At 38.7% G+C, this 27,246-nt stretch overlaps 3 protein-coding genes across 14 annotated transcripts in view; 1 reads left to right on the forward strand and 2 right to left on the reverse strand.

The window, feature by feature from the left end:
- Positions 1 to 15,705, reverse strand: part of gpbp1l1 (GC-rich promoter binding protein 1-like 1) — a 29,245-nt gene extending 13,540 nt beyond the window's left edge. Inside the window, exons 1-8 of one of the 3 annotated variants that reach the window (XM_088337413.1) lie at positions 15,441 to 15,705; positions 13,035 to 14,191; positions 11,742 to 11,856; positions 6,868 to 6,997; positions 4,074 to 4,408; positions 2,924 to 2,999; positions 2,636 to 2,832; positions 2,438 to 2,563 (exon numbers count right to left, since the gene is read on the reverse strand). In XM_088337413.1, the coding sequence (XP_088193539.1) occupies positions 2,438 to 2,563; positions 2,636 to 2,832; positions 2,924 to 2,999; positions 4,074 to 4,408; positions 6,868 to 6,997; positions 11,742 to 11,801 (924 nt within the window). In that variant the 5' untranslated portion in view covers positions 11,802 to 11,856; positions 13,035 to 14,191; positions 15,441 to 15,705. Of the gene's footprint in view, positions 1 to 2,437; positions 2,564 to 2,635; positions 2,833 to 2,923; positions 3,000 to 4,073; positions 4,409 to 6,867; positions 6,998 to 11,741; positions 11,857 to 13,034; positions 14,192 to 15,017; positions 15,204 to 15,303 lie in introns of those variants that run through there. The other 2 variants (XM_088337397.1, XM_088337406.1) reach the window with 2 other exon arrangements.
- LOC148374527 (transmembrane protein 69-like) lies at positions 15,550 to 19,168 on the forward strand. Of its 3 annotated transcripts, none has more exons than XM_088337426.1 (3): positions 15,550 to 15,823; positions 18,349 to 18,391; positions 18,480 to 19,168. In XM_088337426.1, the coding sequence occupies exons 2-3, from the start codon at positions 18,356 to 18,358 to the stop codon at positions 19,143 to 19,145; spliced, it is 702 nt and encodes a 233-aa protein (XP_088193552.1). In that variant the 5' UTR covers positions 15,550 to 15,823; positions 18,349 to 18,355; the 3' UTR covers positions 19,146 to 19,168. The 3 variants fall into 3 exon arrangements, with proteins under 3 accessions (XP_088193552.1, XP_088193562.1, XP_088193572.1); XM_088337436.1 differs by lacking the exon at positions 15,550 to 15,823 and adding an exon at positions 15,829 to 15,901; XM_088337446.1 differs by lacking the exon at positions 15,550 to 15,823 and adding an exon at positions 16,039 to 16,325.
- Positions 19,169 to 19,745: 577 nt separating this feature from the next.
- Positions 19,746 to 27,116, reverse strand: ipp (intracisternal A particle-promoted polypeptide). 8 transcript variants are annotated; one of them, XM_088337493.1, is made up of 11 exons: positions 26,979 to 27,095; positions 26,596 to 26,629; positions 26,246 to 26,516; positions 25,936 to 26,147; positions 25,078 to 25,297; positions 24,852 to 25,004; positions 22,782 to 22,949; positions 22,576 to 22,713; positions 22,349 to 22,471; positions 21,143 to 21,363; positions 19,746 to 20,440 (listed from the first exon to the last, which is right to left on the reverse strand). In XM_088337493.1, exons 1-11 carry the CDS (start codon positions 26,984 to 26,986, stop codon positions 20,216 to 20,218), a joined length of 1,773 nt encoding a protein of 590 aa, XP_088193619.1. In that variant the 5' UTR covers positions 26,987 to 27,095; the 3' UTR covers positions 19,746 to 20,215. The 8 variants fall into 8 exon arrangements, with proteins under 8 accessions (XP_088193619.1, XP_088193628.1, XP_088193638.1 ...); XM_088337502.1 differs by having other exon boundaries at positions 26,985 to 27,062; XM_088337512.1 differs by lacking the exon at positions 26,979 to 27,095 and adding an exon at positions 26,724 to 26,886.
- Positions 27,117 to 27,246: the final 130 nt, after the last annotated feature.

Genomic DNA, 27,246 nt, shown 5'->3' on the forward strand with positions numbered 1-27,246 from the left:
AATTTACACACACACACACACACACACAGATAGGGAGTCAGCCATGCAAGGCACCTATCTGCTTATTGGAGGTGGGTCATACACAGTTTTTAGAGCAGGTTTCACCAGTGTTGGGTAGAACGCCATTATAAATAACGCCGTTATGTAACGGCGTCATTCTTTTAGTAACGGGGTAAACTAACTCATCATTTTTTTGCCATCATAACGCCGATAAAGTTACGGACGGTCGACAGCCGTGCATTAATTTAATGGAAATGAGTCGAGGCGTGTCGACGTGGACGGGTGTTTACTTTTGCGTCACTTGCAAGTAAACCATGACGTACTTTTGTAAATATTAGCATGTTTTATTTATTATCTTTTTCCTTATTGGTATTTTGGGTTGTAGCAAAGTTTGAGTGTACTCTTTACGTAACACTGTGGTAAAATGTTTGTATGGTAAAGTCTATGTGAATGTTCAATAAAGCAACAAACAAAAGTAAACATCCAGGGACACATGGTGCATGTTCGATAACAATGAGGCATTATGGATGTAGTTCTTATATGATAATTATTAGGTCTAAATACGGTTCCACCATGACCGACGGTCAATTAGAAGTGTGCTTGAGGCTTGCTATCAGCAGCTACTGTCCAGACTATGCATCCCTGGCTGATTTTATTCACAGCAAGTTATTACAAAAAATGAACTGGGTTGTAGGGTAAAATATGGGCTCATGCATCAATTGAAGATACATTGGACAAATAATTGGAATATACCGATGAAATATATAGAGCAAGGGTCAGCAAACTTTTTGGAGTGGAATGCCACTTTCAAATTTCCTTGTAAATCAGTGTACCACACCAAGATTAATGACTCGCACAATATATTTTAACATCCAACAGAGCTGTAATTTTACACCAGTCCATATATACAACATGGATATACATTTTAATCGTATAACTCAGTGTTTTTCAACCCTTTTTGAACCAAGGTACACTTTTATTTATGAAAAAGTTCCGAGGAACACCGTCCGTTGAAAATGTTTGAAAATGAAGTTATGTCAAATATTGCACTGTACTACCTCAGAAGCCGATAATTAGTATATAAAAAGAAAATAATACTTAAAGTAAAAAAGAATGATGTGCTTTGTTTTATTTTTTACAGTGCAATGTTAAACCGCTTTGTTTAACAAATGAAGTTATTAAATGTACTGTACTACCTCAAGAGTAGATAATTGGTCTATAAAAAGTATGTAAAAATCTACTGCAACCAACTGATATGAATGACTATTACAGTTCCTCGTCTGAAGATAGCAAAAATACTGAATAATGGCCTGGTTTTTTGGAAAGAAAATTGGGCAAATTCCAGAAGCACACTAGACAAGGTCTCACGGCACACTAGTGTGCCCCGGCACACTGGTTGAAAAACACTGGTATAACTGACCAATTTATCTTCCACAACTTTTGTTCATCAACCAACTAAAAATGAATGTGAATAACAAGTGTAAAGCCTGTAGCCATCAATTAATTCAACTTTTTGCAACAAGAATTAACCAGAGTCAACCATTCTTGTTTTACAATTAACTACACTCAAAAAACAAGTCCTATGGACAGCTACCATACTGTTCATCAATGATATCTTGTTGCAGAAAATATAAAAACTTGAAATAACAGCAGCAAAGCAGAAGGCACACGCGCACACACGCATTTCTTTAAAATATTCGCCATCAGTAAATGGTTTTCTGTGCTTTGCTATGCAGTGAGCAATGTGATTGCTTGCTTCAGTGGTGGTGTTCTTAGCAGTGACAAAGGTTTTTAGGGTCTGCGTTTGTTTGCCGTACATGGACCCAGCGTGTTTTAATGTCTCAGCCATGTCAGACTCCTCCTTGAATTCATGTTCATGTTTTGTCTCGTAGAGACGTTTAACAATTGCTGTGCGAAGTACAACTCTATCGAGGCATAATGCACAAAACAGCACGGTCATTTTTTGCACAAAGCCTCATTCGTCCGTCCACACTGGCTGGAAAGAACGAGATGTTTTCGCTTGAGGAGCCGTCATGATTCGTTCATTTATTGCACGTGTGTGTGTGTGTGTGTGTGTTTGGTTGTCTGGGTTAAAACACGGATCTCTCCTCTGCGAGGCGCCCCACAAACACACACTAACACACAAAGCAGAGGAGGAGGGGCGCTAACGTAAAGCCTCTAAATAACACGGCGTGGAACTGAAAATGTCTAAATTTCAGGTAAAAATGCGCATTTTTAAAATATAAATCATTATTATTTTGCCGTTCGCTCCCGTGCCACTTGGTTAACGTTTTGCGTGCCACTGCTAGCACGCGTGTCATAGGTTGCCAACCCCTGATAGAGATTTTATGCAAAAACCATGTACTATTTCCACACATTTTTTGTGTTTAAGGATTTGGGATTACCTTAAAAATTTACAGTTGACAAACTAACTCACCTCTTTTGGGTTATTGTGCTGTGGTGCACTGACCGGCGTGCTGGGCTTGGCAGCAGAGGGGTTGGTAAAGACAGAATCTCGGCCAGACTTGGCGATATCCCGCATGCCGGCTTTCCACTGGGTGCTCTTAGAAAAATAAGAGCAGTTGTCAAAAAAAAAAAAAAAACTTTTCAGGGTTATCCTGGCAGTCATTCATACTTTGGTGGGAGCTACAGCAGGCTTCGGAACCAAATTCTTGTAGACGCTGGAGCCTGGGATGGAAACTTTAGTGCCATTGGCTGGTGGGGCGCCAGCACCAGCTAAGCCCGTGGAGAAGGCTGTGCTAGGGTCCTCCTTGGAAACTTTCTTGATAACCAACATTTTGGACACCATCTGCTTACCGCTCGGAGGATTTTCTACAGGAGAAAAAGGAATCCAGACAGCTGTGAGCCAACAACAAAACACGTGCACCTGAAAAGAGCCTGCTACTGGACCTGGAGCGCTTACCCCACACTCCAGCATGGGGGGCCACTGCTCTCATCAGAGTCCCGGGCTTTCCAGTTGTTTCAGGGTTGAGGGAAGGCTACAAAAAAGCACAACAATTGACTGTTGTGGAGAAAGTCCTGGCATTCTAATAGAAAAGCTGTTACATACACATGTAATTCTTGTTGACAGGACTTGCGATATAAAGAAAACACCTAGCAAATTGTAAATGTATAGGCAGGTAACCTATGAGATTAAAAGCATGAGATTTAAGGAGTCACCATTTATTTTTACAGTACCATCAGAAAGTGGTTCATAGCAATTTGTCTTCTTTACGGAAAAAAATCCTTTAGCATGCTTCTCATTTTGAAGTTGTTTCACGGGACGAGCGACGACATGATGAGAGCAGCCTTTGTCGAGGAAGTTAAGTGTAATCTGGTTGGTTGGATCTCTTAAATGCTAGGATCGGAGGGGCACAATTTCCTGCAGTGTTTCTTGGGCAAGCACAGCCTGGTGCCCATCCCTCTCCAGGCCAACATGTTTCCACCCGGTCATCGAACCAGGGACCTTTTGCTTAATAGGCGAATGTGCTAAACACTGCACCATAGGAAACAGGTAATCCACTGATGGCCCCTCAAAAACTTGCAGTCAGACTGCTTGATTGCGCTGACAGTATATAGGGAAACACAGCCCCTGTTGCCAGTATTTAAAAGGGACATTTTATTTTATTTAGCACCTACTAGTGGTAAAAAACAATATTGATTTGAAAATGAATCAATCATAAAATGTGCATTTTTTAAAAATACTTGTAGGTCAAGAAATTCTTATTTATTTTACATAACATGAAGCTAACCTCGAGGGAGCTGTCATGATTGTTAGCTAGCTTGCTGTTATAGGTAAACCTCTGAAATGCTAATAAAAAAAGTAGTCTTGAAAAATTACACTCATGTTTATGTATTGTTTACTTTCGCAAATTCGGCTGAGATTACACTTTTCTCACGAAGAAATTGAAAAACTTCACTGGTGTCGTTTTTCTAATGAAAAAATATTTTCTATTGAACACAATCTCATGGAACATTTTGACTTGTAGTATTTGAGTCTTGTCCCATGCCTAAAAATCCATATTGTAAAGGACATTGAGAATAGTGTAACCAATTCCAGTGACATTACTCACAAAGTCCTCTTCCACAAACTTCAGCTTGTCATCCTTATTGTCTTTGCGTTCTTCGTTGGGGAACTTGTCCTGGTATGAGGCGCCCTTGCGAGGATGGAAGTTACCATTGCGCTGCCGGTGGCCTCCCTGCCTGTCCCGCTCGCCACCTCCCCGTTTGGGATGCCGTCCTTGGTGGTGATGGTGGTGCCCATCCTGGGCACCCCGCGGGGCTCCGTGCCAGCTGGGCGTGTCCTTCCAACACGAACCGCCCGCTAAGCCGCTATGCCCTCCTTTGGCCACCCCTGAATCCACAGAGTCATGTCTCAGAAGGAGCGAGGGCAGCTGCCACCCATCACCTGATTTAAAGAAATACATCGTCATAGGTTGCATTCATGTGAGGAAATGGTAGATGTTTTTTGCATACATTCTCTATATATTCCATCGGTATATTCAAAATATTTTGCGAAATAATGCATTTTGAAGACAGCGTGTCTGGTCTTTGTCATCCTGAGCTGTGATGTAATTGGCGGAACACCAGCACCTTAGCAAGCTAGTCGCCATATTGTTTTACGTGTTAATTACCTGATTATGCGGACTATAAGTCGCAGAGCCCTCCGCTTGGAAAAGTGTCCAGAAAAGTGTATATTATTCAAACTTGACCTGTGTACCGCTTTTCTTTGTCAATATCTAATATTTTAATGTGGGCACATGCGGCTTATGTGTGTACAAAATGTGTTTTCCTTTAAAAATGTACTGTGTGCGGCTTATAGTCAGGTGTGCTCTATGGTTCTTGTTACCTTCCATTTTAATTTTAATTTTTGTTGAAAAGTACATTTTACAAAATGGTCCCTTATTATGACATGTGGCTTGATGTACATCAATCAATGGAATGTGCATCGTTTAATCAATTCTTTGAGACCCCTTAGAGCTGTATCCGATTATCGTTACCGTGGTTTCCGCACTATAAGGCGCACCTAAAACCCTTTATTTTTTTCAAAAGCTGACCATGCGCCTTATAATACGATGCGTCTTATTTATGGATCAATATTAAGTCGCAAAGTCTTGCAACTAATGCAGCAGCCGCCGACTAGATTTCCCCCCGAACGCCAAGTAGTACGCGGTGTATGCTGGGATTTATTTACCGGCGATTCATTGGCTAACCAATGTGTCAATCATCATTTGAATCGATCACTATTGGCTAAAGTTATTCGGAGGTAAAGGGGGCGGATCCTTTTTATCATTTACAGGCTGGCATAGGCTAAAGCGGCAAAACGAAGTCTGTAATTGGCCGAAAAAGATGAATGTGAATCACACGTTGGGTTGACGGCATAGAGAAAGCATTTTTTACTATTCTGTATTTGTAAATATTTTATTCTCCTGGATTTACTACACTCACGGATATAAGAGGACCATGGTTGCACATTATTATTGAACACAACGACTTCGGTGAGCTACTCCGGCTATATATTTTCCCTGTATCTTGTTTCAGACTGAACTCGATGTTTCTGTGATAAACGGTGCAGATAATGGATGGAATGGAGTGTCCATTTTTAAATTAAACTAAATTCCAAGTGTTTATTGTCATATGCACAGTAAACTTGCGAGCGAAAAAGAAAATAGAAACTAAGGAATGGTTGGCATTTCTTGAATCCCAAGACTTTAACCTTCCGAATGATATTTGGAACGATGCATTTGAGTGACATTGTACGGACACCGCATCCGCCCGTGTTCTCGACACGTATTTGCTTCTTTGCAAGCTTTCGGAGTGTTAAGGGGGTAATAAGTTTGAACTATCTGACTGTTTGGTCGACGTTCCCATTGTAGCGCCTTATAATCCGGTGCGTCTTATGTATGTCAAATATAGGACCAAAAACTATTTTTTTTCGGGGTGCGCCCTATAAGCCTTATAGTGCGGAAAATTCGGTAGTATGACAATTAACCACATTTAACAATAAAGGCGAAATAAAAATCGAGTTGTCAGGATTTTTAGGTGGATATTTTAAGGAGTTTTTCGAAAAGCACTCAAACATATCTGACAAACTTGGGAAAGAATATGAACCATAGATCAAAAATAAATAAAAATGATACAATAAAGCAATGGCAAATCAGTTCAAAAGAATATGTTTGCTACATCACATACAACTTATCCCCAACAGTGAAAGAAAAGTGATTTCAATTTTTGACAGCTTTGTCGTTCATTTCTTTAAAATGATATTTAGATTCAAGATGGCAGAAGACCAGGATGACTAATAGTGCTAATGCCAAATTGTTGCTTTAGGAGTAACAGGTTGGTGTAGTCTAGAATTGACTGTCAATTTATGCCTTGAGCCATTTATATGATCTTCCAATCAAACCTATATAATCTCAATGACATGAAGACATCATAACGTAATACACAGTCTGAGTATCTGTTGTTAAATCACAAAGAACAGAACGAATTTCATTCCATTGACTGCAATTCAGGCTGTTAGCAACCGAAGAATTTAACACAATTTAGAGAAATTCGACTTTTAGCAATGTTACAACCGATCTCCATACATCTACAAGTTTCTTCATTAGCAACAACATACTTTCAGAATACTTTCTGATAGGACAAAAAAAGCGACTGTCATGATTGGCCAACTTAAAGAATGTAACTTCTATCAAATATATTTAACATTTTCTATAAAGATGTATAAAAAAATGTCATGCAAATTGCATTTTGTTCTCCCATTCGCTAGAGTCAGCATTGTAATGAATGAATGGCCGGTCAGTCTTTTATGACCAAATATGGAAAATGAAACATTTGGCAGCTCTGGTCAAGTATTATCAGTACCTGTTGGGGCACGCAAGGATCCATTGTTGAAGAAGCCATCAGATGAGTTGTGGCGGCGCCGGCTTACAGCATTTCTGCCTTCTCTGTGGTGATGGGGCTCGCCTTGTTTATCGAAGCTGGCAGCAGGGGACTGGAGGAGGCGGGATACAAACAACTTATTTCTTTTTTCCCCAACAAACAAATAAAAACTGCAAAAAATGACTGCAGTAGGCATAAATGTAAACATAAAACCAGTTAAGTGAAATCCCTGTACAAATAAAATTGGATATTTGACCTTTCAAATTGTTCGAAGGAAAATCAAAAGCAGGTTTTGATTAAAAAAAAAAGTTTGATGCAACACATTCGACCCTTTTTTGAACCAACCGAGCCATCCTGTATAGCTCCTTCAAATGGCTATGAGATCGGCTGACGAGCCATACGACACGCTGTATTTTACGGACTATTAATCGCACCAGCCAAGAAATGTAATATTAAGAAAAAAAAAAAACAAATAGGTTGCACCAAAGACTTAGTTCGGAAAATACGGGAGTGTGTCTTAGACCATGGTCAGGATGGCGTAAAAAAATAAAATATATGTTCTTCTGATTAATGGTGACTTTTTAAATTGTGACAAGAAACCATAACTGAATAAAAATCTGTTGCCATTGATGAGCAATGTAGGACTGCATTATATTTCTGACATCACATCGTAGGGAATTCATCCATGCCCACTTCCTGGTGAGGTCAGATTAGCACTTTCCTCAAATGCAACATAAATGTTTTATTTGCATTAAAAAAATAAAATAAAACAGTTTTGGACACATCTTCCTCATCATCTGATGTACCGTAAATTCCGGACTATAGAGCGCACCTAATTATAAGCCACACCCATCACATTTTAAGGGGAAAACCGATTTTGTCCATACACAAGCCGCACCTGTATATAAGCCGCACGCACCCACATCAAACAAACACGAGATTAATCCAAGCCATACTTCAAGTCCCGCGATTGAAACTAAATGCCCTTCATTGAAGCACACAGTCCAAAAATCACAGCCGTCAAAATGAACGCAAAAGGATCTAGGTACTTAAAATTTGTTGCAGACCTGCAGATTCTGGGTGCCCATTGATAGCAATCCAAGGAAAAAAAGTGTATATTTCCAAAGGTGAGGGTGGGAAAAATATATATCCATTATTGTCCGCCGTGTCCACAAAAACTCACCTTTCTGTGAGAAGAAGTGGGTGGAGAAGCACCTTTTCCGTTACTGGCTCTATCTAGTGTTAAAACTTAGAAGTGCAACAGAGTTGAACTAAACAAAAATCCACTGTTTAAAAACTAATCAGCGTTGGCGTTTGCTCCGCCCCTCTTTTTTAATTTGCTCGTGCAGATTAAGTGTCTCAAATAAATACATTACAAAAACATACAGTTGCAAATACATATTACACATATTTACAAAGAAAGACGGTACATTGAGAGAGTCTTCCAAGCTTTAATAATAATAATATAACTTTCATCCTAAACCGTGCCTTTGGGAGGTAGCCTCACGCTACTTAAAAGACGCTCGCATACCTACAAATTAGTCTGTTAAGAAAATAAAAGCCATAATCGTAAAAATCGCAGCAGACCATCCGCTTCATCCTTCTTGGTAAAGACATCTAGGTTGTCATTCTCGATGTCGGAATAAAATTTAATCATGACGACGTCGTTCAACGCTCCCATACTTCAATACACCCCAGTAATATGCACATTTGCTTTTAACATAGTGGCTGCGTCATGAGCCTTATTTTGTGCAATTTGCACGATGAGGGTATGTTTACGCTCATAAATTGTGATCTTCCTCAGCACATATATTCTAAATTTTACCTCTCATACTCGAGCGCCGCTGGCGGCCCGTTAGAAAAAAATACATAAATTGGCCGGATCTCTGAATAAGCCACAGGGTAAAAAATTTGGGAAAAAAGTAGCGGCTTATAGTTCGGAATTTACGGTATTTGTTTTTTCCCCCAAAAATATATTAATCAGTTTATAAAATGAAATGATCTGCATTTATATAGCGCTTTTCAAATCAATGACTTCCCAAAGCTTTACATTGTGCTTCACATTTCCCAATAGCGGCCGTGATCTGTGCAGCCATGTAAGGCGCTAACCTGCTTATTGGGGGTATTAGGGGTTCAGTGTCTTACCCAAGGACACTTAGACATGTAACACGGACAAGCCGGGATTCGAACTGGGATCCCTTAATCCTAAAACGATCGCTCTACCTCCTGAGCTACTGCCGCCCCAAATTATACAGACTTTAATTCTGAAGGAAACAAATAACCATACAACATGTATCACATTTTGAATGATTTCCACCACCATATAGTGGCACAGCTTTATTTGATTGCAGTTTGTACTAGAGGTGGGAAAAATGTCTAATTCTTTAGTAACGCAAATCCAACAGATATTCTGTTTCCAGTCGGATACTTTAAGCGGGCTTGTAAACAAACGACTTCTCACTTAAATGCAATTACATTGAAGCAGTTCGCCTTCTGCAATTTTGACTGAGGAACAAGCGGTAAAAGGAACATTTTATGCCAACTGCGAATCTTAAATCTAAATCCCAGGAAGGCTTTCAAATTACAGCCAGACGGACTGCATTACCAGCCTACCGATCAACAAGAAAGGTGCCAGCTTCATCTGAACTTGTGAGAGCTCTGATAGGTGACACCGCCTAATTGTATTTGACTTTAAATAGAAGTTATGGATGAGCTGGGCAACTGTGATTGCACTCAGCGGGACGTGGTCCGTGGATGTCCCTCACTTCACCAAATCAATGCTTTTTATCATCACTGAGAGGAAGTTGAATGTTCATACCTATATTAAAAAAAGAAAAACAGCACGCGGCCATTTTTGCTTAAGTTTGAACAGGCCTTAGGTTAAAAGAAGCTGCACAACATTTGGACCTTTTTTTTACCTCAGCCCGCCACCTCTGGCTTGTCATCAGTGCAGCCTCGGTCAAGAAAATGCATGATGCACAATAAAGTATGTGCATTTCTTAGACACGCCCAACTAATCTCTATTCTTTTCATCTTTCGCGTGTTGGCCTATGGACTGGCTCATTTTTACTTTCTAAATTTTAATGCTGGACTAACAAATATTTTTTTTAAATACAAAATCACGGTCATGAACATAACTTCACACTAAAGCACTCTTCCCTGTTCCTCCCACCCAATGTGTTCAACCTCAAACAGCTATGTTAAAACATGACATAAAAGTAACTAGGAGCAGTGGAAAATAAAGCACAGGGCTCTTTAAACTCAGTTAAGCATTGTTAGCACGTACATACAGAAAATACTAAAGTTTCGACTCTGTTTTCCCTAAATATTGAAGATTGCATAATTTCAAACAAAGTTGGCATAAAAGTTTCAACTTTGTAGTGTTTGACTATTTCATCATGAAACGTTAACAATTTTCAGGAACAGTGCTGCAGAATAACACAGAGGGGGAAAAAAACAGAAAAAAGGGAAATAAAGTAAAAAGAAAAATAATCATAATGGCATTTTCAACTCTACACAAGCGCGCTGGTCTTGGGATCAAGAGGCCGCAGGTTTGATTCCCGGCTCCTCCGTGTTATATGTCGAAGTGTCCTTGGGCAAGACACTGAATCCCTAATGCCACCGATGGCTGATGCTACTATTGTTTAGTTGTTAAAGGGAAAAGTGTGAAGCACAGTGTAAGGCGATTTGTGAGGTCCTCATTGACTTGAAAAGCGCTATATAAATGCAGACCATTTACATTTACAAGGGTCAGATTCTTGGGCATATGTCATTTTCATATTGGTAATGTTTACCATATTGCAAGAGTTAACCCCCCCAAAATTTTTTGACACATTTTGAAAAGTGGATTTGTTTACATATTGGATATATATTTTCAGGGATAAAAAAATCCAACATATAAGCTGAAATGTATTGCTCCTTTTTTTGTTGCTTTGCATGTTGATTCCAAATATAATATGAACTTTGGATAAGGTTGAGAAAAGTATCCTACATATTCGTAGGTGTATAGCAGACATTTATATGTATTTATTTTATTAAGTTAATTGACTAACATTTGTATTTTTTATTGTTTTATATAACAGGATATTCACCATTTTCCAGCCGTACAAAACTTAAAAAGTAAGAAAATAAAAATGTCTTTGAAAAATCAGATTCATTGATTAATAGAAAACAATTATTCGACTGATTTATCGATTATGGGATTGTTGGTTGCGGCCTTAATGGAAATTAATTTAAGTTTTACTTTGAACAAATTCTGTTATTATATATTTCACATGTTTAAATTGTGGGAAAGTCGAAAACTATTTTAAAAGTGTTTCGTAATCGTTTCATAATCGGAATTGTAACCCTTGAATCTGAATTGAATCAAGGCACCCAAGGATTCCCACTGGGTGTAAACCTCTCATTACTGCTGACTGACCAGACCACACAAGAATATCTTGTGGTCTAAAGAGGGTGTGGCAAGCTAATTAATAATTCTATGTAAACCATGACAACTGGGGGCGACTCACTAAAATTAAATTCCTTCTACATCATGACATTAAATCGTGGTTTCAATAACCATAAAATTAGAGGCCAAACGATGTCAGCAAATATTGCACGTGGGTGTGATTGAACAAACACAACACTATCAAATAACAAAAAAAAAAAAACATTTTGTGCAATACATCTGGTATACTACAATCAACAATGTCTGAATCTCCATTGAGCTGCAACAAATTTCAAATATAATCTGTGACTAATGAGGTGTTTCCACTTCACTTTATCTTTGCCTCACTCAGTCTGGCACACAATATTCCACTCGCCCCATAGAATGAAAATAAGATGTAACAACACAAGTATTTAAGTGAACAAACCTTAGCAGGTTGGGGTGTTGAAAAGTTAAGCCAGGCAGGGACAAAGTCATGCTGCGCCATTTAGGTCCAGTGTTTCTGGTCAGTGGATTGAGGCATCAAACCTCATGGCCAGGATCTGACAAAGGAGGTAGCCTTTAGGAATCCCACTCAAACAGTCTTAATCACCAGTTCATTTCACATCATCATGATTGAAATTGGGCAATATCAGATTAGGTCAAATTTGATTTCAAAACAAACGACAATGTTTGGCAGAGCCAAATAGATTACGGTAATTTAAAAATTATGTAGAACCAGCGTAATTCAACTTCAATTAAATTGTTCCAAGTAACACCTTTTTCTTTTGTTTTTAACTGAGTACTATTTAGGTTGAGTTCAAAGTAGTGAAATTAAGATATTCTTATACAAGTTGCATTGCTTGTAAAAACGAATTTGCTTTTGAAATGCCCATTAAAAAACGTCAAGATGTCAGCGCGCACAGACAGGTGCAGCTGATAATGGACCTCCAGTTAATTTTCTATTTCTTACGGTCTACTTAGCTTTTTTACTTTCCCTTTTGGATACACACTTGGTCAATAGTGTCTACAGTCACCAGGAACTCTGAGTTGGGACTGAGGCTGAATTTTAACTCCGACAAGTCAAGAGGACATAGCTGGCTTGCGATACCTTAACAAATCTATCAACATTATGAAAGATTCTTCCTCACCCTAAACAATTGCACAAAACTTTGAAAATATAATCTTGTAACCTTTTTGGGAATTTTCTTTTTTGCTAAATGTTATTGGGAATCTAAAATTTTTATCTTGTTGCACTATTTTTATAAGTATTATTATAACTAGCCAGTCTCTAAGCACTACTTTTTAATTATTTTTGCCTATATATCCTAACAGTATCTTATTTTTCTTTTGATTGTCGTCATTACGTTTACTCCCTGCAGGGCCATGTCTAATCGTGTTGATACCAATGACAATAAAGACAATTATATTCAATCGAGCTAATCATGATTTTTTTTTCTTCTATTTATTGACCAAGATTTTTATATAATGAATGGATCAGACATTGATCATAATTGATGAACTAACAGTAAATGAGGCCCTATTATAGATTGTGATTTTAAATGTCTCTTTGGATCCAAGTCTTTTTTAATCAAAGGCCCCAAGAGATGTGTTGCAAAAGATCTGTCATTAACAAAAACAATTGAGCTGAAAAGCTTGCTCTAGTACTTGACTGGATATCTGGTCAAAAGGCTAAATGAAAATTGAATTTTTTTAAGCTAGGTTTGAGTGCATTAGTTACCCCAGAGTCAATGGCTCTGAAGTCCTTGGCCTCCTCCTTTTGCCCCTTTGGCCTCTTTCTTCAGGCCCGTTGGTATTATCAGATGGGGGGAGAGGCACAAAGACTACTCCTCTAAAACTTCTGTCAGGACAGCGCAGCCCCTTTTCCAAGAGGCAGATTCCTTCGTCCAGGGTGGAACTCTAGAAGGTGGGTCAAAGGGATGCAGGAATGATCTGGAATTTGTGATCCAGAAAACTGGCCAGAAAAGGATGGAGATGGCTCTCCAAACACACGAGTGCAGTAATCTCCAAGGACCACGATTTCCAAGCTGCTCCTGAGCGAATCACTTCCCGAGTAATGAGGTTTAAGATTCTTCAATGATTTAGTTGGGATGCATGAAATTCGAGCTGATTTTGCCAAAAGGCAAAATAATCTATGATGGGGTCACTTATGCCGCCAGTAGAGAAGAGCTAGGTTGCAATCGTGTCACATGTAGAAGTGGTTAGCCCGTGCACATGGATAGCAGTTTGTGTTGCAGTTCCTCTTAGACACCAAGTCGGGGAGAACAAAACAAGTTTAGTCCTGCCACACTATGGGCCAGTAGGTATTGGTGTCAACTAAACTTTTACCGAATCATTTTACAATCCAGTGAAAGGCATGCAGAAAAGAAAAAGAGGTCAGGGACAGTCTTTTGTTGGGGACCTATTGCTCATCTCATTCATGTGGTGAATAGACTGCCGGGGTTGGAAGTAAATGATGCTTACTAATTCAAAGTCACATGACAATGAAGAAAACCTAACCTGTGTTAGCTACATTGCCACCATTTTTCTTTCCGGTTAGTGAATTAGAGATCTTGATAGGTGATGCATTCTCAAGATGTATTTATTGTTGCCTGATCCACTTTCACATTGGTAAAATGCCAACTTGACTGTGTGTAATTTGGTGGTGAGTGAAGCTCGGGGAAACTCTGATTTCATAGATTTGAAACTGACAAATGGCCGTCAGATATTAATTAATCCTGTAAAAAAAATCCTCAAACTTTTTCCTTGAAAAAAATATAACTTCCCAAAAATTGCAACAGAGCAGATGTTTTCCTTGTCTGAGAAGACGTGGTTGTCTTGCTGACAGTATTGTGATCACTTCCTAGTGTTCCACTTAATTTCACAAAGGATTTCTACCTGCAAATAAAAGAAAGCAGTCAGAAAACATTCAAAAGCAAATCCTACAGATGGACCAATTCTGATTATCCAAGTTCTTTCGGCAGTTTTAGCAAAACATGCATTTAACCGCGAAACAAGCTACATTATACCTTGCGATTAAACTGTAAGTGTTAACATTATATCATTTAGAATGATATAAAAAGTTTCTGTCGTACAGGGAGATTAGAATCGAAACAAAAGACACTGTGCTCTTGTAGCCATCACACAACAATACAAACGTGTGGCCGCTTTTGATAAAATATTTATGCCAATACATAACACCCCAGGCAGGTTCGTATCCTTCAGGATAACACAGTGGAATGTGGTATTTAATACAAAAACCTGGCCTTTCTCCCGTAGAGCTGCATTTGATATCGTCAAACATTTTACACACACGAGCTCCGTGAAAACATCAATGCACTCGCACTGAACTGTTACGTAATAGCTTTAACATCAATGAATTTGGGACGCACACAAGCCGGAAAGAAAGCAGCGATGTCTTACAACAAGATTGGAAGCAAATGTGAAGTTAAATTTGGTCGTTATATGAAAAAAAAAAAAAATCAACGTGCCCTCTTACTCATAGGGCACCGATTCAACACGCAGAGCACACGTTTCATTGCGCTGACAAGTTGATTAAATATTTGAAGAAACCATTGTGACAAAACGCGATTCGAATTTATAAACACATCAAAGCATCCACTGAAGGATTGTGTTCTAAAATTTAAAATCAATTTGTGGCTAACTTATCGGTGCACTTACATAGAGCATTCGCGTAGTAAGTGTTAGCTAGTGGCTAATTTACCTAGCCTGTTAAATGAACCCAAAAGCTGTGAAGTCTAGTGCAATGAGCTCATATGGATCAGTGGTCCCAACACACACACAGCAAACTCTCCAAGGCGTTCAAATGTGTCCAAATCGTTTAAGAAGTGTATTTTAACAGTTGTCAAGAGCGCACGGTGAAGGTAAATAGACTTGGCATCGTTGGAACACAGTTTCAAAATGGCTACCTTAGCAGCAGTAGCACACATTCATCAGCTTGCTACCAGCTAGCGAGCTAACTTGCAATGTTTCTTGACAATTTCGCGTACCTTTTCCCAAACAAACACCCTTTAATAGATGCGAGGGTGTGTGAAGTACTTCGGAAACATCGAAAGGAGCCTCCAGCGTACATGAAAGGCCTGGTAGAGTAGCAAACGGTGTTTGTTTGGGTTTTCCGTGCGCTTACCACTGGCGCTGCCACCTAGGGATTCGAGCAGTCACTCGAGCTGCGTTCAAGAAGTTACGTCATTATGCAACTGGATGAGGTTCCACTCATTGCACTTTTGGATCGAACAATCAGACCCAAAAAACACTCATATAACCGTACACAAACACGTACTGTAACAAGGCACTCATTGAATTTGCAACGATTTGAAGACACTCTGCGATTGTTAGTGAACGACCAAATTTCTGCTCTTGAATAGCACATGCAAACCTCCCCGCCATGGTCAGGCAGAAAAGTCGATAGCAGAATTTATCTGGTTTTGCTGCGAATCAAGCTACCGTACTTGATTGCACATCAAAGACGCATTGCATTTAGTCGGAAAAGATCGGATGTGATTCCAACAGGTAGGACGTCGTTAATTGGCATGAGTTCTCCTTACTGTCGTTATAGAGGGCGAAATGATAACATCAATCCAATAATAGGTATGGGAACCATCCCTGCTAACACAAGGCAAAACGTGTCGGTTGTTAAATTAATGTACACGTTGCGAGTTTAACTTGCAACGCGTAATAAGATTTGAGAATTTTCAAAGCAGATAGTTGATGAATAATTGGTTGTCCTTGCACTAGGTTAAAAGTCGTTAGCAACCACCCTAGAGACAGATCCCATTTCCTTATTTTTAAACAGGGGGTGTTATTAATCTGGGGTTATTAAAAATATCAATGACAACATTTATGTTTTTATCAGAATAATTCAATTGAGTAGCCTCATTCAGCTAGAAAAAAAGTTTGAACCGGGAAAAAAAATGTTCACCTACGAAACATAAAACGGGGTCACCTATTTAGGCCATCTGCCGCCATTCAAATCAGTTTCGATAACCCTCCCTCATATTCCCTTCCTCACATTGTAAGTCTATGCCAGGGGTGTCAAACTCATTTTAACTCGGGGGCCACACGATAGAACAAACAATTCTGTCGGGGGCCGGACTAGTAGATTAAAGAGAAAGAAAAAGAAAGATAAAGAAATAAGAGAAAGAGGGAGGGAAAAGGAGAGGGTGGGACAAAGAAAGAAAGAGAGAGGGGGAGAAACAAAAGATAAAAAGTCGTGAGAGGGGAGAAAAGAAAGGGAGAGGAAGAAAGAAATACAAAGACAGAAGGAGAGAAAAGAAAGCGCGAAGGGTAGGAAGAGAGAGAGAGAGAAAAGGAAAAAAGGAAGTTAGAGCAAAAGTGGTTAAAAGACACAGAGAGAGAAAGAGACAAAGAGCAACAAAGGAAGAGAAAACGAGAGACACAGAGAGTGAAAGAGACAGAGTGGGAGAAAAGGGTGGAAGACAGAGAGATAGAGAAATAAATACAAGTACAGTGTCTATGTGAGAGGCACCTGGCCTTGGCAACATCAAGTTGACATATTTCAACCTGCAGCTTGTTTTTCTCTTGCGCTTCATTGAGTGTTGTCTCGCGGGCCGGATTCAATCCCTTAGCGGGCCTGATCCGGCCCGCGGGCCGCCTGTTTGACACCTGTGCTCTATGCCTTGTCAAAAATCACAGTTTGTCTATCACCATGTAGTTATAATTATATTTTCTGAAGTGTGTTTCTGTGAATTAGGAGTTTAAAATTGTTGGGTGCACACTGAATGTTCCCATGCAGCACTTTAAGTGGCAATTTAGTGCCTAAAAAGTGCTTTACAAATTAATTTAACTTGACTATTGTTTAGGGGAATAAAACTTTGTGAAAAAGGTAATTATAACTAAAAATAATAAATATTTAAACTGGGGGATGGATGAAAAGGGATAAAATGGTCTATCCAACGAATAACCGATTTACAATTCCTTTTCAAGTAATTTTTTCTTGATAATATTGCCCGATCATTAGATAGATAGATAGATAGATAGATAGATAGATACTTTATTCATCCCCTAAGGGAAATTCACATTTCCAGCAGCATCCCTGAGCTGAGAACAATACAATAATAAAGCCAAAAGAAAAACAATATACAAATACCCAGTGTGACGTGCAAATGCCCACTTTAGCATGTTATATAGATTAACTAAATAGTGCTACACATAATGCAGTAAGATCCAATGTAGGTGGTGTGGTTTAATGTGGGCCTTTACTCTGCCGGGTGGAGTTAAAGAGCCTCATGGCATGAGGAAGAAAAGAACTCTTCAGTCTGTCCGTAGTACAAGACAGTGACAGCAGTCTGTCACTGAAACTGCTCTTCTGTCCGGAGATAATGCTGTGAAGCGGATGCGATGGATTGTCCATGATTGACCTCAGCTTTTTCAGTGCCTGTCTCTCAGCTGCTGTTGTTAGGCTGTCCAGCTCTTTGCCCACAACAGAGCTCGCTTTCCTAGCCAGTTTATTGAGACGAGATATGACAATTTTCCACAATTAGAGGTCTCAAGTAAATGTTGAATATCAGTTTGTGTACTAATACTTAACTACTTGCATTTTCCATGATTTAATACTTTTAATTTAACGTGGATGTTTTCTTTAAAAGAGACCGTGTGTATTATCTGACCACTCGATGACATGTATTGTGTTGTGCAATCGCAAAGGAGCCTCAAAGTGACTAAACCGTATAATTTTTTTTCTCATTTTGTTGTCCAGCTTTTCACAAGGTTTTAAGGGAACTCGAAACAGAAATTTGGCGGACAATTAATTCAGCTACTTTCAACCGAAGCTGATGCTATGTAAAATAAATAGAAATTTCTTGACCTACAGATATTTAAAAAAAATGCACATTTATGTCATACTTAATGTATATTTGCTTTTTTTTCAAATTAATTTGCTTTTTAATGATTTTTTTTATCACTAGCAGGTACTAAATAATACACAACGTTCCTTTGAGTTTAGTTAATATCTCACATAAACCATTGAGAGCCAACGTGTACATGAACTTATTGTGGGATGTTTGTTTTAAACGCAGATTCAAAATGTTTTCACTTGTACATCGTAGATGTCTCGTAAAGGTAAGTAAATATATTTTCCATTGGTGTAATGTTTTTTTTTTTTTTTTTTTTTTATTCCTTGCATCATCAAAATGTTTTTCATTCCCAGTTTCCAATATGGAGTACTCGAACAATTGACAATGCATTCAACCCAACACATGTTCAACTGGTCTCAAGATTCTCTAACCTGTTGATTCCATCCAAATTGGCTTCAAACAACAGGCAGCTGTGCGTCACACCTGTCCACTTGGCTTGCTCACGTCTCTCCCATTCCGACCAAAAAAGTTTCAGTTTGAAGGCCTTGGCTCATGCTCCAAAACCAGCTTTGTCCATTGGTTTCTCTGGGCTCATTCCATTTTTGAGTGCACCTCTCCTCATGGCAACCACTCAGTCCTTCTATCCAGAAGTGGCACAAGCTCAAATGCTATATGGCGCTTGCATCGTATCTTTCCTCGGAGGTGCCCGCTGGGGGTTTGCCCTTCCAGAGGGCAGTCCCGCTCCACCTGACTGGATGAATTTGGGCAACAGCATAGTTCCATCACTTGTTGCCTGGCTGGCTCTGCTCTGCAGGGATAATGTTGTTGAGGGTGCTATGGTTGTTATAATGGGACTTGGACTGTCTCTACACTACGACCTATCACTTCTACCCGGCTACCCAGCCTGGTTTAAAGCCATGAGAACTGTCCTCACTCTGGTTGCCACTTTCTCGCTAGTGTCGACGCTGATCTTGAAGAATGTCTGTACTGAGAGAAAACTAAAAATGTTCAACAAATAAACACATAAAACACGGGTCACCAACTTTTTTTCAAGATGAATTCTTTGTCATTTACTAACTCAAGGGGTTCACCTGTTATAATAGCAAAGTTGTTACTTTGTTATTGTATAATTTACTATTGATATAAATTATTTCAATTTGATTCATATTTAAAATTCAAATCATTAACAGTTGCCAATTTTTGTTTTTAACCTCACAATAGTCATATTGCGACATACATCAGTATGTACCTCAGGACATGTTTCCTGAATTGCAAGCAAGTTATCAGCTCGAATTTGATGAACCAAACATAACCAAAGTACATTTTGTTTTCACTTAATGTATTTTGTCATTTTTAGAAAGCAATCCTCAGTGAAACATTACAGGTTAATTAAATGCAAACAATGTCAAAGCTTGAATCAATACCATTGTTTGGAGATTTTAATTTAAAACATGCCTAAAAACAATCCAAACGTTTTGGGGTTTTGTTTTCGACAGCAACTGCATTGGTAACAAAGTTGATACAGGGCAGCCATAGAAGAAGGAAACACGGGCACTTTTCAGGTGTTCCTGTCATATTTATATAAAGGTGGAATACATTGGAGAAGAATAAGAGTTCCATTTACGATATATTCCCATCCTTTATTATGAACAGTATCCAGTAGTAAAAGCAAAATATTTGCAAACCTTTGTTAAAAGTCCCTATACCTCCCAACTATCATAAAGACCACAAGAGTGATAGGATTTAATAGGAATATAAACTCAAATGGTTTTATAATATGTTCAAGTAGCATTGCACACACTGTTGTCACATTATGAAAAATATAAACAGTGGTATTAGATGACAAAACATTCACAGTCCTAATGAAGACAAAAATACTCTAACATTGATAAATGAGGAAAGAACTACAATAGAGACTTGGATTTAGACAGTTTGGGGATTTTTTTTAGCACATCAACTGCATCCTAATAAAATAATATCAATTACAAGGTTAAAGAAATATTCATAGGTGTGAAGCGTGTGTAATCTGAAGGTGCAGCTTTTCCTTTAATGCAAGTTCTTCAATTGTCATGAAGGATATTCCATGTGATCAAAGCACCGCCAAGCCCCCATCACAACGGCTGGCGATCATATTACCCACTTCGGTCCAGGTGTCCAGATTCGGGTCATAGACCTCCACTGAGTCAATGGTCACTGGGGCTGAGAAGTTTTTGCTGGCAGCCCTTCCGCCAACGGCGTAAAGCAACCCGTTAACTGCTGCCACTGATACTCCTGCACGGGCAGTAGACATTGGAGCCACTTCTATCCACTTCTCCTGAAAAAACAGACCAGCACAGGTTTGAACTGCTCCATCAAATTTCAAGATTCTAAGTTGTTGCAGAGGGTCAGGTAATTTAGTGTGTACAAATATCGCAAAAATATTTTTGTACATCTACCTAATATATTTGGTTTAAAATTAAGATGGATTATTTAAAAGGCATGTCCCAATCAGGATTTTTGGGCCCCGAGTTTGATTCCTTTTTTGTTATCTCGGAGTGTTATTCAACTAGTAATAATTGTCGTAGTGTGCCGTGGGGAATAATCAACTTTGTGTGTCTGTGGTGTCCTGCGGGATTTTATTAATGCAAGAAAAGTGCCTTTGTTTAAAATAAAAGGCAAAAAAAAAGGCAAAAAAACACTACACTAACGATACGGAGCACTGATCCAATTCTTCTAAATATACACTTGAAACCAAAAAGTAACAAAGAAAAACATATCATATTTCTTCTTGTAGCATGTTCGTACAGACCACCCTCCATATCAATTCTGCAAATGGACATATTGGATCTAAAAATGCCTGTGAAATATACCCTCATACATTCACCCTAGTCCTAGTCTGGAGATCACGTGGGACAGGTGGGAAACGATGGATGATTGGATAGGGACAGTTCTACTGTTTCTTTTCAAATTGTAATGCAAAACAGAAAACTCTTAAGACTGTAATTTTAAAATGTAGCCTTTCAAATGGTTTTGTTACCTGCTCTGGACAATACTTTTCCACTGTCTCCAAAGCACCCATTGCCTCATTCCGACCACCCACTGCGTAAATACAGTTGTGGAGACAGGCTACTCCTACATATGTTCGGCGTGTGTGCATAACAGGCAAGGCGCTCCACCTACGGCAGATGGGATCATATACCTCTGCGGAGCAAAGCTCAGTGCCTTCATCACTGATTCCTCCAATCACATAAATCAAACCTGAAAGAGAAATTCAGGAGATCGTTTCAAACACAAAAACAACACACAAACATCCTCTTTATTGCTAGAAAGATATTTTGTCCATAGAGTTACCCCTCAAGTTTGCATGAGCTACAGACAAAAATGGTCAAAAATTAAAACTTAATGAAATTTTTTTTAACAATTAATTTTTTTTTTACCTGACCAAAGCCAGACAAAAAACGCTAAAACCCTTTTTAATAACACTCAAGTGACGATGTGTTTATGTTAACAAAAACTAGCTAAATAAGGACTGGACTAAAATCTATTGATAACTTCTTTCATGAGTAAAACTAGGTAAAAATTATATATTGATTCTCAAATGCCAACTTGTTCCTCCTTTTGAGTCTGCCACAGCGACAAAAAGCTCTGTCTCTACATTAACATTTTTGCTTGGAATGTTAATATGGAGAACCCTGCAGTTAACGATAATTGCAGTATGTTGAAAATTAGAAAGCCTTATGTCCAACTCGAGGCTCAGGCACTTAATTAGACATGACATTTGCTTTACTTTGCAAACATCCAATAAAGGTCAAATAAAAATGGAGAAACGTTTTTTTTTTTTGTCACATCGCAGCAACAATATGATCATATTTTATGTTTTATATTATGGGGCGGGAGACCGAAAGGTCTCACAAACCCTAGTTATAGGGTCACCAAATGTGAGAAGATGTGGAAGTAAAGTGACTGAGTGGAAGAAAGGAATATTATGTACTTACAAATAATCTAAAAGTGTGAAATGATTGGCTAAAAGTAAACTAAACTCTGCTGAAAGACTTAAAAGCTTGTTTTATAATGAACAAAAGAAAAATGGCACAGGGCGAGGTAAAAGTTATAAAAACAAACAATTAATAATGTAATAATAGTAACAATGCTCAGTTGATTTACATAGCAACTGAAATTTGACTTGTATTTAATAACAGGCTGATAAAATGACACTCGCATGAGCAAAAAGAAAATAACAAACCTAGTAGCTCGCAGCAACCAAAAAAATAGCGGGGGACCGCCATGTTGCCTATGACCTCCCATTTGTTTTCCTCTGGGTCGAAACGTTCCATAGTTTTTCCAATTTCAGAGCCAATCCATCCACCTATTTCAAAGAAACCATTTTGGAATCTCATTCAGTTCATTTTACATGATTTTTTTACACAAAGGTAAAATATTATCACACTGCCAACCATAATGTTAAATTACCAAGCGCATACAGTGCCCCATGGCAGGAGCAGACACCAACGCCACAACGAGGGAAGTTCAGAGATGCCACCGCAGCCCACTGCTTGGTCACTGGGTCATACCTCTCCGTGCAGTCGAAAATCATTGAATCCTTCTCTCCTGTTGAAGAAAGCAATGAAGACTCATCATCCCCAGCCATGTATTTTTCATAATCTTGGCTTGCTTACCTCCAACCACATAAATCATGCCCTCTAGCACTGCTACCCCCAGCCCACTGCGAGCCTGATGCAGGGATGACACTGTGGTCCAGTACTGATTGAAAGTGTCAAAACGCTCAACACAACTTAATGCCCTGCTGTCACTCCATCGACCTCCTTGTAAGCGAGTGTATCCTCCTGCATTGAAAAGAAGTCAAAAAGTTAACATTTTAATCTCGTTCACACTTGTTTAAAAGTGGGGTGCATCATTTAAGTGTCCTTGAAAGAGTTGAAAGAGAATATTTTCTTTATTGAGCATGTCTTAACACTAGCCACCTAAATTAAAACAGCACTTATGTTTTATTTTCCACTGCACCTATCTGCTTTTATCTTACTTTTGGCAAAGCTGAATGGGCAGAAACCTTTAAGTAGGAGGAATGGGATGACGGGAGTGCCAGAGAGTAACATCATGCTCATCCCCGTTATTTTTTTGTTTTGTATTTGTTAGTGTAGCATGAGAATAGTGAAAGTAAGAAAAGGCCTGCTTCGAGTAGAGTCCAAACGCCGACCAGAACCCCAAGAAAGGTGAAAAAAGACATTATCTGGGCCAGTCTAGGAATTGTATGTACTTGCACATCCATTATGAATGAGCTGACAAGCCTCCAACCATGACAAGCCAACAGGTGGTGGCAGCGAGTTAAAAAGTTCCAAATTCTGTACAGCTTCTTTAACACCTGCGGCGTTATGTCTAAAAAGTGCCTCTCAAACAGTGTACCGCAGCACATTAATGTCTAATGTCTGAAGGGAAATCATCCAATGTCATCTAATAGATGAGAAAGAATTGAGAAGTATTTGCTAAAGTGATTTAGTGTTGAATATGCACAGGATTCCAGTCATCAGCAGAGTAATCTTAAAGGGACTTAATGTATTATTTAACACGTCCAAGTGATAAAAATTTTATGAAAAAACAATGTTGATTTGAATGATAAGTAAAAATCCATGAACTGTCATATAAACGTGCATTTTAATACTCATAGCCAAGAAATTTGTATTTCTTTTACATGACATGAACATTGACATATTTGTCCATATTTCTGCTAAGAGTACACAAAAAACCTAAAACCTAGAAAAAAGTTTGGCAAAAAAATTGGATGATATTTCGCGAATGGACGAATGTCATATTTGCGACAGCCCTAGTAATGACTGGACTCAGAAGGCTTGATGTAACTTATAAATAGTCTGTAGTTTGCAATAATCTGTGGTCTGTGCAGCCTGTTGAGACTCCTTGTGATTAAGGGCTATTCAAATAAACATGACTTGACTTGAAGGAAAACAGTGCAGTTTGGCCACTGTAGTTTATAATTCATGGGCTTTGCACTCACTTTTATACAATGATATCTATTGGTCAAATATCATACAGTGTCCCTTTAATATTGTAAGTGTTAGCAGATCTCATCTCATCTCATTAGCTGCACCGCTTATCCTCAGTAGGGTCGCGGGGGTGCTGGAGGCCATCCCAGCAATCATCGGGCAGTGGGCAGGGGACACCCTGAACTGGTTGCCAGCCAATCGCAGGGCGTGTTAGCAGATGGCTTTATTTAAAACACTTACCTCATTAGAAATTTGTTCTAGTAAATCATTTTTAAATGATGTTTAGGCTTAAACTGGCACCCGAAAAGTCTCGCTTGTCCTATTGAAATTATTTTTCATTACTGTTGTATAAAACTAGATAAAATATAATGGACATTTTCCTCTTTTTTCCCAGAAGAAAGATATATTATAAACTTGGGGGGAGAAGGGTCAAAATAAAATGAAAACAAAATTAGTAACCAAAAATATTTCCCCATACTATCTGCCACAGGAAAAATACAGTATAAATCTATTTAAGACAGTTTGATTAAGAACAAATTTAAATCGTCAATTTAAGGTAAATGATAGTCATTAACATGAAAAACAAACACAAAAACCAAGACTTACATTTTTTAAAGCCTTTTGAAAGGGCGGTGTGCTTAAAGATTTTTTTCAATTAAAAAAATTGTGCCTTGGCTCATAAAAAGGGTGAAGAATACTGGTCTAAAAGACGAAAGAATATCCCAGTACCTATGGCATAAACGTATGTCCTGGCTTTTCTTCTCGGCCTCATCTTAACCTGGTGTTGTTGGTTGTGCGTCTTGTCTTTTGGAGACTTTGTGACCTCGATATACACTTTCAAAAGGGTCTTCAGGGCCACTCTCAAACTGAAGTCTGTCATGCCTTGATTAAAAGATAAAACTAACTAAGAGTGCATACTCAAAACTAGGTTGCAAAATGTTAAAAGTCTCCTCACCCTCTATGTACTTGAACAGTCTCTGTGGGGAAAGTAAAGGGAAGCGCACTGGTTCCAACACCTCAACCACATATTTTTTTCTGTTTGCAATATCTTGTAAAACCCACTCCATGGCTGCAGTAAACACCTGGAACTCCTCCTCAATTTTCAACTCCTCGCTTCTTAGAAGCTTTATAAGCTGATCCTTTGAGAGGCACTTGAACTCATCACCAACACAAGCCTAATGAGAAAGAAAATACTGAGAATGAACAATCGAGGATGAAGGACATCAATTTAGTCTATGCAAATGAAACCTATTAGGCTTAAATAAATTCTTCACAGATTTGTTTTTGATGTCATGATGTGTTATAAAAATGATTTTGATTATCCAGAAGAGAATGGTTGTTTGTAGGGTTGCCCCAATCTGATCACTAAGTTGCTTACTTAGTTGGTCTAGGACATGGGCTCCTGATTAGAGTGAATATATAAAGTTATTTTTAACAACTTCCGGGGGACACAGACATTCTATATGCCCAGTTAGGGAAATGACAAGGAGCAAAGTCCCCGTTGACATGAACAAATGACAAGTAAATATGAGTTAGAATTTACATTATATTTTTCGATATTTAATATGTATTTGGAAAAATTGGATCAGGGCTTGCTATCATTATTGGTTGCAAATAAAATTACTCGCACTAGGACTTGTGATATCCCTAATTGCTTGTCAGAATACTTCTTGCATTAAGATAACAACCAATGCACAGTGAACCCAGCTTGTTGCCCAAAGTCAAATCTAATAAACTGTATGAAAAATTGAAAACCGTGAACAAAAAACACTGAGGAGAAATACACCAAAGGACCAAGTGATTGATACTGTACCTCCAAGAAGTGAACGTGGATATAATTCTCTGAAAATTCTAATAATTCCATGCAGCCAATCTGTTCCAGAAACTGAAAGATGCCCACACAATTGGATGGATCCATGTGCTCCTTAAGAAACCCACCACAAATGGAGACCACCTCATTCAACTGCAGCATATCTGCTGCCAACATCAACTCTTGAACATTCTCCACTGTCACATGGATTGTGCCTGAAAAAGAAAGGAGAACATTTGAATCCGCTGGACTTTTTAAATATATTTTTTTAAATCTGCAAAACAAAAGAATGACTCTCAGACTTAACAAGTACCTGTATACACAAATTCCAACAAAACCTCAAAAACTTCTGTGTCTACTCCCAGGATCTCCACTTCTTTTTTATCTGCCTCACACATTCCACTAGAGAATAGAGCTGAAAAGTATGGGCTGCTGGCGGCAAGCACCAGCCGATGAACTTTGAAGACTCTACCGCCAACTCTAAGACGCACGTCGCAGAAATCTGTGCGAAGTCTCATTTTGTTCAATTGAGACAGGATGAGACTTGCGTAGCGGTCTGAGCCCAGAAGAGCCTGGTCAGGAGCCTGGGTTGCCATGACAGTGGAAGCATCACCATCACAAGTGGATGTTTCAGTGGAGGACATGACAGCTAAGGAAGCTTACCGTGTGGGCCATAATTATTGTCAAACGACTGTCTCTGTAACAGACAAAACAATGAATGAGGTGGCTTGAACACAAAAGAAAATTACACGAAATTTTGATTAGATAGCATGGTAAAGATCACACGTCACCAATATTTACAAGCTTCCAATTCACTGATGTTAAAATATCCTCAAATACGGCAACTTGGCTTCTTTATGAATACAATCGCTAACATAACAAAAACAGAAAGGCAACCCCCTTGACACAGCTGTTAGCATGCTAGCACATCGCTCGCCACGATTAAAATATATTAATAACCTCAATCGTGACACCTAACCCTTTGATATCAACCAATATCTGAAATTAAGTCTATAATTCCCCTATAACATCCAATCTACACTCACCCATACATTTGTTTATGACGACGCACATAACTTCCTACACTTTATTATGGTTGTCGGTCAGGATCCTCCATCGATTACTCTGGTCTAGGAGTAAAATCGCCTGTCACAACTTCATTCTCATGTGTTTCTTTCCTTTCATATATATTTTTGTAGTAGTCTTCGACTAATTTGGTTATTTCACTACTTTCCTGCCTGTTTTCGTTTTGGTTTTCATGGTTTGAACAAATTTATTGACACCAATAACAGAAAACAATCTTGACAATCCCAA

Source organism: Urocampus carinirostris, chromosome 1, assembly GCF_059441175.1.
Source record: "Urocampus carinirostris isolate Australia breed hairy pipefish chromosome 1, RoL_Ucar_1.0, whole genome shotgun sequence".
Lineage (NCBI taxonomy): Eukaryota > Metazoa > Chordata > Actinopteri > Syngnathiformes > Syngnathidae > Urocampus > Urocampus carinirostris.